The 13,975-nt window shown below is 34.5% G+C and overlaps 1 protein-coding gene across 2 annotated transcripts in view; it reads right to left on the bottom strand.

Moving 5' to 3' along the window:
* LOC131071627 (WEB family protein At5g55860) overlaps window positions 1–11,636 on the bottom strand; it is a 40,789-nt gene extending 29,153 nt beyond the window's left edge. The window contains exon 1 of one of the 2 annotated variants that reach the window (XM_058007586.2): window positions 10,975–11,636. In XM_058007586.2, coding sequence (XP_057863569.1) covers window positions 10,975–11,050 — 76 coding nt within the window. In that variant the 5' untranslated portion in view covers window positions 11,051–11,636. The remainder of the gene's footprint in view (window positions 1–10,974) is intronic. The other variant, XM_058007653.2, reaches the window with a different exon arrangement.
* Between the last annotated feature and the right edge of the window lie 2,339 nt (window positions 11,637–13,975).

Raw genomic sequence — 13,975 nt, 5'->3', positions numbered from 1 at the left:
AATATCAAATTTTTAGGCAATGTCGGTCTTTGTTTTGGCGAAGATGAAAGATGTTTGCCTCTAAAACAATATAAATCCCCTTTTGCAAAATTAGGGTTTTCAGATTAAATGCGCGACTTTTAAATGGCGTTGATTTGTGCGATCTTGTTTTCTTTTAAACGCTTCCTCTTTTTTATGTCAAGCTCGGCATTTTGATACAAAATGAGCGAACTTTTCCTGTTTCATTTAGACACCCTTTCCCTTTGATATAAAACTTGCGCATTTTGATTGTTTTGTGCGATTTTGGCTATGTTTTACAAAACATGGAAAGGGCCGAATTTTTGTATTTGTCTCTTCACTCAATTAAAAATTCGATCAAAAAGGTAAAAAGGTGTGATGTGTGTGACATGCAATATTTCCTTTACAAAACTCGGATATCTTGAAGAGAATGCGACTTTGGTTAGCAATTTTCAAACTTTAAAGCACCCTTCTCCTAAGTCGTAAATTCGGCCACTTCAAGTGTTTTATAACGTTCGGCCTTTCAATTGGAAATGCGTGATTTCAGTTTGAATATTTGACGCTTTAAAGTGATTTTCTTTTCTTGCTAAGTCGTAGAACCTAGTCGACCTTTCAAAACTTATGAGAAAATTCAGCCATTTCACACAAAATGAGCAATTTTTTACTTTTCTCTTTAGACGCCGCTTTTACTTTGTTATAGAGTTCGGCCCTTTGGGAATGTTTTGTGCAATTATTTTTGGCTATGAATGCTCTTCTTCAAAACTCAAGTGCTTCATTTGAATTGTGCGATTTTTTGGTTTAAGTAAAAATGTCCCTTTTTCCAAACTCGGCCATTTCGACCCAAATGTGAGATTTTCCTTATTTTTGATGCACTTTCACCACATGTTAGAAAGTTCGGGCTTCTTGGTCTTTTTGCACGATTTCATCTTTAAGTGTTTTGTTTTTTACTTCGAGCTTTTTGATTGTTCTGCGAGATTCTATTTTAAGTTGTGATGCCTCCCATTTCACTTGTGTTTTCAAGGCTTCAGCCAAATCAGTCAAGAAGTGTGTTTTTGGTTTACTTTGGAAAATTTGCCATTTTAGGGGGAAAGAAGAACGCACAACTTAAGAAATGCGTGAGTTTGTGTTTTTTTCTTGAACGCCCTTTCATCTTACACCAAAAATCAGCCGATTTCGCTTCTATGCGGGAATTTCAAGTCCAATCTCCCTATGCGACCCTAACCTCCCTGTGTAACTTAGGGTTTAGAAGGCGACTTTGGGTTTCTGCTTGCCTTCTCTACAAAAATTGAATTTCGCGTTTTGCAATAAGAATGTGAGTTTGGCTTAAATTGGGTTTTTGACAAAATGGATGAGTATGCCGAATTTGGTCTGACTTCCTCTCTATCGGGCAGATTGCAAAAATGGGTGTCCCCTGTCCAAGACGGGGTGGGGTGTGCATAACGCACAACACAATGGTTCTCCATATTTCGTGTTTTTTAGATGATGTTTATGCAGTAGCCAAAGCTTCCAACAAGAAAGTACCTCCTTCAGCCAAAAGATTCATACTGAAAACTTTTGATTTTGAGTCTGCTTATTTTTTATATATAAATTTATTTTCTGACGCAAACTTGTGCTCTCTAGATATCAAGTCTTGGGAGCCTATGAACATGAGATGTGGCTCACGAAACAACCTCCAAGATTGAGAAGCAAGGTCTTTGTGTGATTTTGAATAAACTCCAACAATTCTCTTTGTAATGAAAAGGTCGAAGAAAGAACTAAAGGAAAACACAAAAAATAAGTTAATCAAAATGAACAATCAGAAATAATTCATTGGATGACATATTATCTTCCAATAACAAAAATTGCACAGCAATAATCAATGGACTTGTAGACAAAAGGCTATCCATATGATTAATCAAGAGGGAATCAATAGATCTAGACTTTTCAATTTATCATATGACAATGCACACTTACAAATTCACGAATCACTAGAACAGTTTGAAAACATGAAGGCTTATTGTAACTGAAAAATACATGAGAATGTTAAGTCCAAGGAGCTCTATAAGCATTAGCTTATCTAGTATATTCTAGCCTTATAACTGAGCACATCACTCTTATTTATACAAAAGAGAAACTAAAAACCAGAAAATTGAAAACAAGGTGGTCATTGATGCCTTGTCATGTAGAGAATCCGCATGTAACTGTCTATGTGAGAACTTGAATGAACTAGCACCTCTACTCAACACATGAAAGCCCACCGTTTGATTTTGAGAGAGAGAGAGAGAGGTTCATTGGATGAAGAATCACATGATTAATCAAACAGTGCCCACATGTTCTTAATACCAATGCATCATATTATTAGGGCCCACTTGACTACAAAACATACCACTTTTGCCTAATGGCACAACAATAATTATTCAACAAGCTAACACAACTTTAGGTATGTGTAGGCATGCCAAATAGCCTCTAATGATACCACCATTGTCTTACCCTATTCTTTTAGTGACCAAAAAGGGGGCCATTGTATGCTAACAACGTGGAAAATACTAACTAATGGCACCATAAGAAAAACTAACAAACCTCTACCACTGTTTGAGAATGTGCTAGCAATCGGATGGGAGATCGATCGGACATCTTGCACACCACAAAAACTCTTAAGGTCTAGCATTTTTTTCAAGTTGCATGAGCTTGCCATATGTCTTGCTAACATCATTTCCTATTACCATAATACTTAAAAACAAATAAAAAAGAAAAACAAGCACACCACAAGATAACATTGAACTTTGTGACCAATGGCACAGGGGAAACCAAGAGCTTTATTAAAAAACTTTTGGTGATGCAGAAGTTGTAGGAACAAAACTAATTGGATGGATGTCATTCCTCTATATTGACAAGATGTTCTAACATGGATGTGCAAATTGTCAAATAAGAAAGAGATCAACAATGCATATTTTTTGATACAAAGAATACCCACAAGCACAAAATTAAAAAACAATTGAATAACAAACGGTAAAAGAAAAGAGTTGAGGAGAAACAAACACCAACATGGAGAATGGCCATGATAACTAAAGCACAACTCCCTTGCCACTTTGCTTGTCAAAACAACATGACCCCCACCAATTCAAGAGCACTAGCTCTTCATTCATGATTGAATGCTTTTGGATTCTTCCTATTTGCTTCCCCTTGTAAACTAACATATTACTGCCTCAAACTTCACACCCATAAAGGACTATCGTTGAAACAAGCAAGCCAGAAAGGATTTTCTTGGTTTTTCAATCCCATTATTCAGCACCCCTGCATCTATTTTGTAGAGAGCATAAATCTTGCTACCCCTTAATATTCATTTTGTCTTCCATGTCTCCCAATTGAGCCTATTGTAGAAATCACGTCCAAGGTACTAGTATTATTGCATTATTTCCAATAGTCAAGTCCAAAGTACTTGTATTTTTGCACTATTTACAATAATTGTCAATCAAAAATTAAGCTAAGTTGTTTCTTTTATATTCTTAGTGAAATAATCATGACTTTGGTTTTACTTGTGCTTGCTTGCATCTTGACCTCCCAATAGAAGAGCTCTAGCATTCTCAAGTATTTTCTCAAACTACGAACTGTTTTTTTCAATTAAAATAATATCATCCAAATATAAGAGTAACTTTACTACATACCCAGCAAGTTAAAACCCTCCCTCCATCAGCATTTTATAAATACTCTTCTAGTTTATCAATGCATGGCCTGAACAAAGTGGGGGAGAGTACACAGCCTTGTTTGAAGCCAATGTCACTTCCAAAGCAATTTGATATTCTTCCTCATTCTGATTTTAGGCTTGACTTGCTCATAAAGTCTATCAACCACCTCTCGGTACTCCTTTGGAATCTCAAGTTCCTCCATCCTATTCCAAATTTTCACCAGTGTTAGTTACAAAGTGATTGAATATTCCTCTTGTTTTACTTTTAGCCCTAAATTTCACATGAAATCTACACCACCACTTTATACTCCTTCAAAATTCCAGGATTATCCTATTCCAAAGTTTGCCTCTGGGCACCAAGTAAAATGTTTTTTTTAAATCTATAATGCAATCAACAACCTCTTCTCCCTAGGTGTCCCATATTTTTCCAATCAAGTACCTAGAGGTGATGCAATGATCTATAGTGGAGTGCCTTGGCCTAGAAACTACATTCCCTTTCACCCTTTTTCTCTCTTTTTCTACCTAGCTACTAAATATGTGTTCTACCATGTTTCCAAAAAGCTTCCCAACAAGAGAATTGACCATACTTGTGTGATAGTTTGATGGATTATTGACATCACCACTTTTAAAGAGAGAGAAAATGACACTAGTTGTCCACTTTGTTGGGAAGCCATCTTAGATGACACCATTGAAAATTGTTTTGATGCATTGTACTTGAACCTCTATTCCCCACTTCAAATAACCTTTTTGCAACCCATCTATATCCTAACTTTTATCCCCTGTTAGACTCTTTATGCCTTGATAGATTTCCTTTGTATATAAATGTTCTATTGTCCTGTTAATTGCAAGAGGAGCATCTTTATTCTAAACCTTTTTATAAAGAAGCTTTGCATATTCTATCCACTAAGGATCAATGTTATTGTTTTTCTTTTTGCTATAGTTCCCTTCAAAAGATTTTGGTTTGTGTTTTAGTTATTTCCTTCTTGATGTCATGTAACTTTCTTTTGCGACAATATCAATTTTTCATTAGGCTTCTTGTTTTCTTTGTTCATACCAAGTTCTCTCAGAGTTTTCTTTGCTGCCTTGAACTCTGTCATACCATGGATTTGCCAAAATAGTGCTTGCGGTTCCTCTTTTGGGCTTGGATCTTTTGCATGCTCTTAATACATTGTGAATGAAGAGAATCAACATACTCACGTGTTTCCTATACTACCCATTGTATTACTCTCTTTTCCTTGAAAGTGCCATTTACAAGTTGTTATGAAGAGTTCCCAATTCTCTTGATTCATGAAAAATTTTACCTTGAAGAGGTGCCTTTTTTTGTTTGTGATGGGCTTGTACACTTTGTTGATTGTCTATGTGAACACCAAACTTTACAAATATTGGATTGTGATCTGATTTCAGCTCTATAGAACAGCCAGCAACAACTAATTCCATCACCCATTAAGTACCTTGGAGGTCTTCACAGCCACATCAAACAAAGGGTAATTACCAACAACCCACAAGACTTGGATGAAATTTGTGTCCAAGCTTATTATGTAAAAGGAAATGAACTACTATCCACTATGGAAATACTTCCAAAGGACATGGTGCCATACAAAAATATTAGAGGAAATTAGGAGTCCTAGCAAATTGGACTCAAATGGAAGACATGAAGACAAGCCAAATGGTACTCGACGGAGGTAGGGAAACTCTTTCCTAGCTTAAGGTCTCATTAAAACTTTGTGGGATCAAAAGCCTCTCTAAACCATAAGGATCACAATAAGTCATACTTCATCACAAGAATCACTTCTAGAAGTTGCGACTCTCAAAGTGCCCAACTTGGTCTATGTGGGTTGATATCATTAATAATCCTATAGTCCAAATGCTACTACTTCAAACAATTGTTTATAGAGCAAGTGAAAGCTCATCCATTGTAAAGGAGATGGTAGGTCATGATGCCAAAAAGATTTAAAAGTAGGACAAATTCCTCAAGAACAACTTCAGAAAATGAAGGACAATTTGCAAAAGATGCCTTTGGAACACAATGATGGTATATGGTGACAATCAAAAGCCTACCAAGTGATGATGCAATAAGATGTGCGCGGCAAGGAAGGAGGCATTCAAACAAAAGAATGTGCAACTAAAAAAATATAAATGAGGAGCCCACTAAAAACGCTTTCAATGTCAAACCCAACACTTCTAAACATTGAATCTAAAGTGCCTCTGGTTTCTATTGCAATCATGAGAGGTCAACAAAAAATCAAAAAATGCAAAAGGAGGTATCCTTAGCCCAAACACACAAAATAAGCATCATAAACTGGAGATAGGCATCCTTTGATAGCCCTAGCAAGAGTCTCTCATGAAGATAAGGTCACCCTTAGCAAGCCAAAAACAACCTCCGTCTCCAACAAAGTTTAGGAAGGGTAAGCATCAAAAATCCAATGTTGCACAAGCTATTGCAATATTGAGAAACTAATCCTTAATACTTCACTAGAGACAAGTTCCCAACCAATTCAACATCAAACTAAGCTTTGATGATGATTTAATAACTTTTATCAATGGCATTAAGAATAGGCAAGTCAATCAATAGGAGCTAGTTGAGATGATTAGTTTTATCAAGACCAAGAAGATCAATGAGAAATTTTTATGATGAGTCATCTGCCACTGCAAGATAGTTGTCTGGCAAGGTAGTAAAGGAAGAGAGAAGATTTGAACCCACTATGACAAGTATTTGGAGATCAAGACGGTTTTTGTTCTAAAACTTGTCTTGCAATGATTTGGCCGATATACAAACATATACAAAAATGACTTCATCCAAATGACAAAGCAAGATCCATATCAATTATGAAAAAAACAAAATGGACACTGCAACTCTCAAGACAAATTGTAGAATTGAAAGGTGAGTTGCAAGAGGTAAATCACAACATCATTGGGCTTGAGATGAGAAGTCCTATGATAAAGACTGATGCTATTCATGATCCCCACACAACTGCTGACTTCGCCATCACCAAAGCTAAATTTAGCAAAATTAGTTTCAAGAGGCACATGATGTTTTCTTGCCAGAAAAGATTAAACAACATCCAAATCTAGAAACCATATCTTTCAAGTTATTCATGTTGTCATATCCACTACAAAGGCTGAAAGTTGAAACAAGAAAAGCAAGACATTGGTAAGATTTGAACACAACTTAAATCCACCTTTAAGAAAAGAGGTAGATAAATATATTCCTTGTTTGCACATAATGTCTTCAAAGACTAGAGGGGTTATTTAAAGTATCTAGACAAAACTAATCAAATAGATCTAACAAGGGAAAACTGACACTTAGAAATTGGAAGAAGAGACATACAAATGCTAGGTAGAAAGTGGTGTTTCTGGTCACTATTATTACCAATTTGCAAAGAGGGAGTTGTTGGATCCATGGAGAGAGGATAAAGAATTGAAAAACTAGCATATAACCAATGAAATGAAAAAAGTTAGAACATAAGAGACTGCTCAAGCTAATGGTGTACAATAACAATTGTATACTTCGCACTTTACACTCTATGTTCTTGCATTCGTTTGGGTCACTCCCGGTCGTTATTATGTCTCATTTTGCCAATTTCTAGTTTCAAAACTCTTCACAAGTGTGCTAAATCACTCGACCCAAAACCCCTTCTATTGTCAAACTATGTTCCCCATCTTTCAAATGACTCTATCCTAAGGGCATGTGCTAGTGTCTAGTTCTTCAAATTCCCTTCAAATGACTCTATCCTGAGGGCATGTGCTAGTGTCTAGTTCTTCAAAATCACACTTAGCATTCATTTGATCTCTCTCTCTCTAACATCTTGTTCCTCTTCATATTCCTCTACTCCACCAATTACTAAGTTTTCCTAATGCTCTAATTCCTCCATTATCAAAAGATTCCTTCAACTCCTCCATTGGTGAAGCCTATTGAAATCTGCAGTCTCTCCCTACACTCTAAGATCTCTGGCCTCCTCCAAAACTCTCCTCCTATTGTCCTACTCTCCATCACACATACTAAATTCTCCTCTCAAGCTCCATACCAAGTTTTCTGTGATCTCTATCCTCAAGCCATCATTGTTGCATATCAGTCTTCTATTGACAAGCCCATCAGCACACTTAGTGATCCTTCATTCCCCTACTCCCACCTCCATGGCACTACACACACCACAATAATGATAGCAAGACTCCTAGGGTTTTACATTGGTATACATTGCACACGCTACTTAAACCTTGCACATATGCAATCTTTCCAATATTGTTGAGGCTGAAAAATGCCATCCTAGGAGACTGACTGACTGATGCAGTCTCTCAAACATAACTCACCACTTTTCCCTCTCAAATTTCAGAGAGTACTATCTCTCTTAAAAAATTAGTTCCACAATCTACAAAGAGAACGAAGATTTAAAGATTCAAGCAAGCAACTCAAAAAAATCTGTAGAAGCTTAAGACATAAGACACTAGCACTTGTTGCAGGTCACTAGCGAATCCTATAGATCACCACTATGCCTCAAAGGTCAAGAGCATGCCCCAGAGATGACTTGCATGCCTTAGAGGTCACTAGCATTCCTTACAGCAAAAAGCCCCCCTGAGATCCCTGTTCTGCTCCAGAAAGATTCCTAGACACTTCTACACTCCACGCACCTGCCTTCACCAAACCATGAAATGGACAAGATCTCTGGCCTGTTTTCCTCTTTCATTTATGATAGCATTTTGATCCAGCTCCAGTGTTATCATACTTAGCACAGATCAGATTTAATTGTTATTTTATGCTTTATTGTTATTGAAAGAGTAAATTAGATGGTTTATGTAAATTAGCACATCTTGTAGCTAGAACTAAACAAACTTAGACATAGCTATATTTTTTAACTACAAAAAGAAAACTAATATTGGAATGGTATCAAATAATGGCTGACAAAGAAGCATAAACAGAGAGAGCAGAAGAATACATGCAGGTGAAAGAACTAGCAAAATTAAACAAGTCAAGGGAAAAAGTCTTCTCTTCTGAGCATTTGAGGAGGTTGTAGCACCCTTGAAATAAGAAATGGAAAACATCAAATATATTTTGCAAATGTCAAGAATGGAACTTCTCAAATAATCTTACCACTTCCAACACCTCAGCATTCATCAAGACAACACACAAATATGGTAAATAAACTTCAGCCCAGTCCTAGTCAGATGACCTCACCATTAAAATAAATGGATAATGATAATAATTCAATTTCATTATATTGATATTATCAGAATATTTTTTTATCAAAAAATAGTTTAAAACAAAGTGCAAGACTTTTGGATAAGCAAGTACATACAGCCATAAATTGTAAGAAAAAATAGAATTAGGTCAGTGTCAACAGCTAAACCAGTCCATTTTTTAATTTTTCAGACTCATCATATATGTGCAGACCAGTTTGATGACAAATTCAAAAGAAGTCTGAATAAGATATTATGGAGTCTTTGTAAGAGTCAGCTGTTTGTCCTGAAACACCATCCTACACATAGGCCTATGATGCAATTTGAGAACCTGAAGAGCTTAATCTTTATTAAATCAGATATGTCCACTAAATTACAATAAAATTATGAATATCTCATTAGAAGGTTAAATATAATTTGACTGATGGACAAAAGCACTGGTGAGAAGTAAACAGAAAAAGAACTTATTTCAAACCTTCATTTCACAATATCACAGTACGAGCTTAACCACAAATCTTAAAGGAAGAGAACTTGGGAAAAATCTAGGGGATGAATAACAAAAGAGAGCTCTAAGGAGCATTACCCCCTTGGGTCTATAGCTGACATAAAAGTGAAAGAGATTTCACCTAAGATCTCCAGCTGCCACTTATATCTTTATTCCCTGCCTATTGCTTTAGCAAACTGGCAAAGTGTCAATCTAAGGGATACCATTATTAATATAAATATCTACGTTGGAAAAGCTCTTTCTTCCATTCAATTCGGTTCTAAAGATACATTCAATCTCTTAAAATTTAGGTATCTAGGTGTCACCACAATGTATCCAAGGTGTTTGCGTAGTTGTGTCTACTATGGAATCAGGTATTCTACAAATAAAAAAAATTCAACACTGTAGCTATCAAATCTGATAGTTAATAATACTAAAGAAAAAAAAATTCCTTTTTCCCTTTTAGGTCTGAAATCTGAAAACTTTGAAAATGTTTCTGAGAACCCAAAAAAGGTCATAGTTACCAAGAGATGTAAGGGTACCGGAATGGGAATACCAATCAAATTGGAGCACGTAAGTAAATAAATAGGGAGACAGCAATATTACATACAAAGCTAGTCACCAGAAATTGTGGGTATGGGGATGATGGCACAGTGCACATTCCTATAATGGACTTTCCTGGTAACTATGAAAAGAACAGAAATAGTCCGAACCACAGCTTTACTTCAACAATTTAACCAGAATGACTTAAACAGCACACAGAGAAGAACCGGGCTTATTTAGAGAGTACAGAGATTAACTTGCCCCTAAAAAAACTACTAACTCTTAAACAGCACACAAATGAAGAAATAAAATGTATTTATATGGTACAGAATTTAACTTGCATCTACATTAACTGCAAGGTCAAGATGATTTTCCACCTCATCTTCCACAACTATCATTCAGAGTAAGTTAAAAGGAAAGGCGCTCTTATACAGGTTAACAGCCGGCATTTGTAAATGGTATACAATTTGACCTGAAAGACATCAGAGAACTGAGGCTAAATATGGCATGGCCTCACAGTACTCAATGCATGTGTATGTAAGAAATCTTAGAATACAAAATAGAATATTTCGCATTACTCTGAAAACCTAAGCAACTTCAGAAGTACAGAACTGCCATTCAAAGTGGTTTACAGATTTTAAAACAAAAAGCTGTCATGGACGGACTAAAGGTTCAGGGTTGTTTTTAGCTTTTAAAACAAAAAACTCTCATGGACATATGACAGGTTAGAGAACCAGGACTCATTATGGGCTTTGTAAATGGGCTATAATGTTTATCCTCAATGCACGTAAACCATCGAACCTGAATATATCAATTCCTGACAAAGGGCTTTACTCAGAAATATGAATGAATGGAAGAATCTCTACAAACGGTGGAATTTCAGCCAACAGAATATGACTTGCAACAATGCAAAGTACGGCATATTGGTCTAGTTTTGTAAGACTATAACAAACCTTGCAAAATAGAGTGAAATTAAAGACAAACGCTGCATATGAAATGCACGGACATCATTACCCCAACATGATCTCCTCAGTAAAACTGAAAAATGAATTAAGATATAAAAATCAAGACCTCAAAAAACATTGAAATTTCAAAACCCCCAAACCCAGCCCACCTGGACGAACAGTTGAAGGTTGTTTGCTGTTGTGATTTTGCTTCTCCAAACCAGTATTTTCCTCGTCCATATCCATTCCCCTGTACCCTACAAATTCAAATAACAGTATACAGCCCCTTCTAAAACCAAACTTGAAGGTTTGAATCAAACCACCGTAGTAATCCACCAATGGAGGGAAAATCAAGTGCCCATGGACTGCAGATGCTCAACCCAATACAGAACGACTCGTGTCAGTACTGCCGATTTGATTTTCACAAGAGTAACACATGCCAGACTATCAAGTTGGCATTTAGTGAGAAATATGTCCAAAAGTTTTCATCTCTTGCACAGGGATGACTCAAAACTGTTCATTTGCAATATGGGTATTCAATAAAATCTCCCGAGAATGCAGACAACGACAGAGAATCAACCTATAACATCACTACAAAGCTCCTGTGGTTTTTTTGTCCCCTATAGCCAGTATAATGCTCATTTGAGCATCCATAGCACAAGCATGGTAAAAGCAAACTCTAGCAGGTAAAACAAGTTACCATTTTGAACAAATCTGAGTTATTCAAATTTGAATGAACAGTGTACTATATTAATACCAACTCTGTTTAAAACTTTTTGAAAAATCTATCCATTTTTTTATATATATATTACTGTATGCAGCCAGTATGATATTCGATCAACTGTACGATTTTTTAACTGTGACAATGGAAATATGATGTCGATTATTGCAAATTCTCTTAGTTTACATTTTGTCGACATGTAGGTAGTAATTGTTTTTGTTTTGTCTATATACACTCGGTACTGCACCCCTCCCACTTTTCACGCAACAATAATTGAATGATTTTTTATTTTTTTTTAATCTACGCTGCACGTTATTTTTTGCACCCACATATATATATATAAAATATAAAATATAAAGTAAGGAAAGCTCCATGTTTGTTTCCTCGTTAAGTACTTCAGGCCTTGGGGGTATGAAAAGGTTTTGCTTTAAGCATTGGTATTTACACAATTATTCAACACAAACTTCTAGTCAATTAGTCTTTTGACTGATAGAAATGAGAGGAAGCTTCTTTGAAATTTAAAGGAAAGTTTAGGGATATGTGAAAGGGATATTAAGTTGGATATATATAAATAATGGTCAAATTACTATTATTTATATTTTAAAAAATTAATTTTAAGTTTATTTTGAGAGAATATTTGAATATAATTACATAGTGATGTGTATATTTTTGTGTTAAGTTGATTTTTTTTTTTTAGTTTTTTATTCATTTTCATTTGCACATTTTTTATATGTGTGTCTTTATTTTTGTTGTATTTTATATATTTGTATTATTTATTAGCTTCAATTTTCATGCATTCACAAACCTTGGATTCCATATTCTCTATTCTAGATTATTTTCATGATAGGTAAGTAGATCTATATCTTAAAATTCAGAAGTACAAAACCCCATCATTTTCTACTAGTCATTATGGGCCAAATTTATACAAGTTTGTACAACACATTATTATGCATTCGTAGATAAATACATTCAATGTGTAATTAATGCATATGAAAATCACAATCAGAGGAACATTTCAATTTGGAGCATTAAATAGAAGATATCTACATTGAAACTAGCATATAGGTCATAGCGCACTTGCTTGATGTCATGCAATATTTATCTATGGTTGTAAAGTCAATTTGTCAAGAAAGTTGGCCTAACAAAACTTGACTCTAGCGATCTAGCAACGCCCTTAAAAAAATTAAAATTAAAATGTTGTCATCCTTACATGTGTATTAGACATTAGATATCAAGAGAAAAAAATTCAAATGTCTAAGCTTTGCAAGTACAAATTATCACATCATAGATAAAATCCACATGGAAGGTCAAATCTTGCACTTAGGATCAAACTGGATCTACAAAATTTAAGGGCAACTGAATTTAAATTTTGTCATTCTACTTGCAAATCATCTAAGAAATGACAAAATTGAGTTATGGTTAACAAAGTAACTTCATTGTATTATTTCTAGATTGCAAGACTGTATTACATGATGTATCTTAATTCTAAGTTAGATTTATTGACTCTTGTATTCGAGTGAAAGCACAATAGTGTGTCCCAATTTTTAGCATTATTGAGCCAACAAAACCATTATTTTTCAACATGTAGCTATTGTGTCAATTATCCTTAAATAACTACTAAAAAACTACTAAAAAACTAGGGATTATATAAACCAATGATTTATGACATTTTTTCTATAGATTCAATTTTTGCTTTTTGAGATTTAAAAAGATGTATTATTTTTTTACTAGTTTCAATTTAAAAGATTAAAGTATTTATATTATTTTACAGTGGCATTTTATCATAATGCATAACTTTTACTAAAAAATAAAATATTTTCAAGATCTCTTGGAAATAAATCGCTAACTTCAATATTTAGTGAATAAATATTTAATGGTATTTTTTATTGAATATTTAATTTATTTGTAATTTTAATTGGGCACTAATAGAAATTCATACCTACATTTTATTTTGTCTACTTATTAAAAAAAACTTAAAAAGTTGAAATAATGATATTGATGTAGAGTGCAATACAATTTTTTAAAATATTTTTAACATGATTTATTATTTTTCTAATGTTTCAAATAGAGATCTTTATTCTTTGTAATGGACCTATGTTGTTTATAAAACTAAAATATATATTAGTGTTTTTAAGCTAAATTTGAGGGTTGCATAAGCGTAAAATCTTGTCTCTAAGTGATTCATATGGCTCCTATATGTATGACAGAATGTTGACAACACGTAGATAGGAGAAGAAAAGTTATCACAAGACATCACAAAAGTGAGTTTGATTATGGAAGTTTCATCAAACCCACTTAAATGAAGGTGCTTAGATGTAACCCCATGGGTTATGTTAGAGCAAAAGAGTATTTTCCTAATTAATTATTTAACTATTACGCTGAGACGATTATTATACTCATATGGATGTGAAAACATTTGTCAATTAAAATTTAAAGCATTAAATTTGACA

This window comes from Cryptomeria japonica, chromosome 3 (assembly GCF_030272615.1).
Source record: "Cryptomeria japonica chromosome 3, Sugi_1.0, whole genome shotgun sequence".
NCBI classification, from domain to species: domain Eukaryota; kingdom Viridiplantae; phylum Streptophyta; class Pinopsida; order Cupressales; family Cupressaceae; genus Cryptomeria; species Cryptomeria japonica.
The sequence above is the reverse complement of the archived record's forward strand: the minus strand, read 5'-3'. Positions and strand labels throughout refer to the sequence as shown.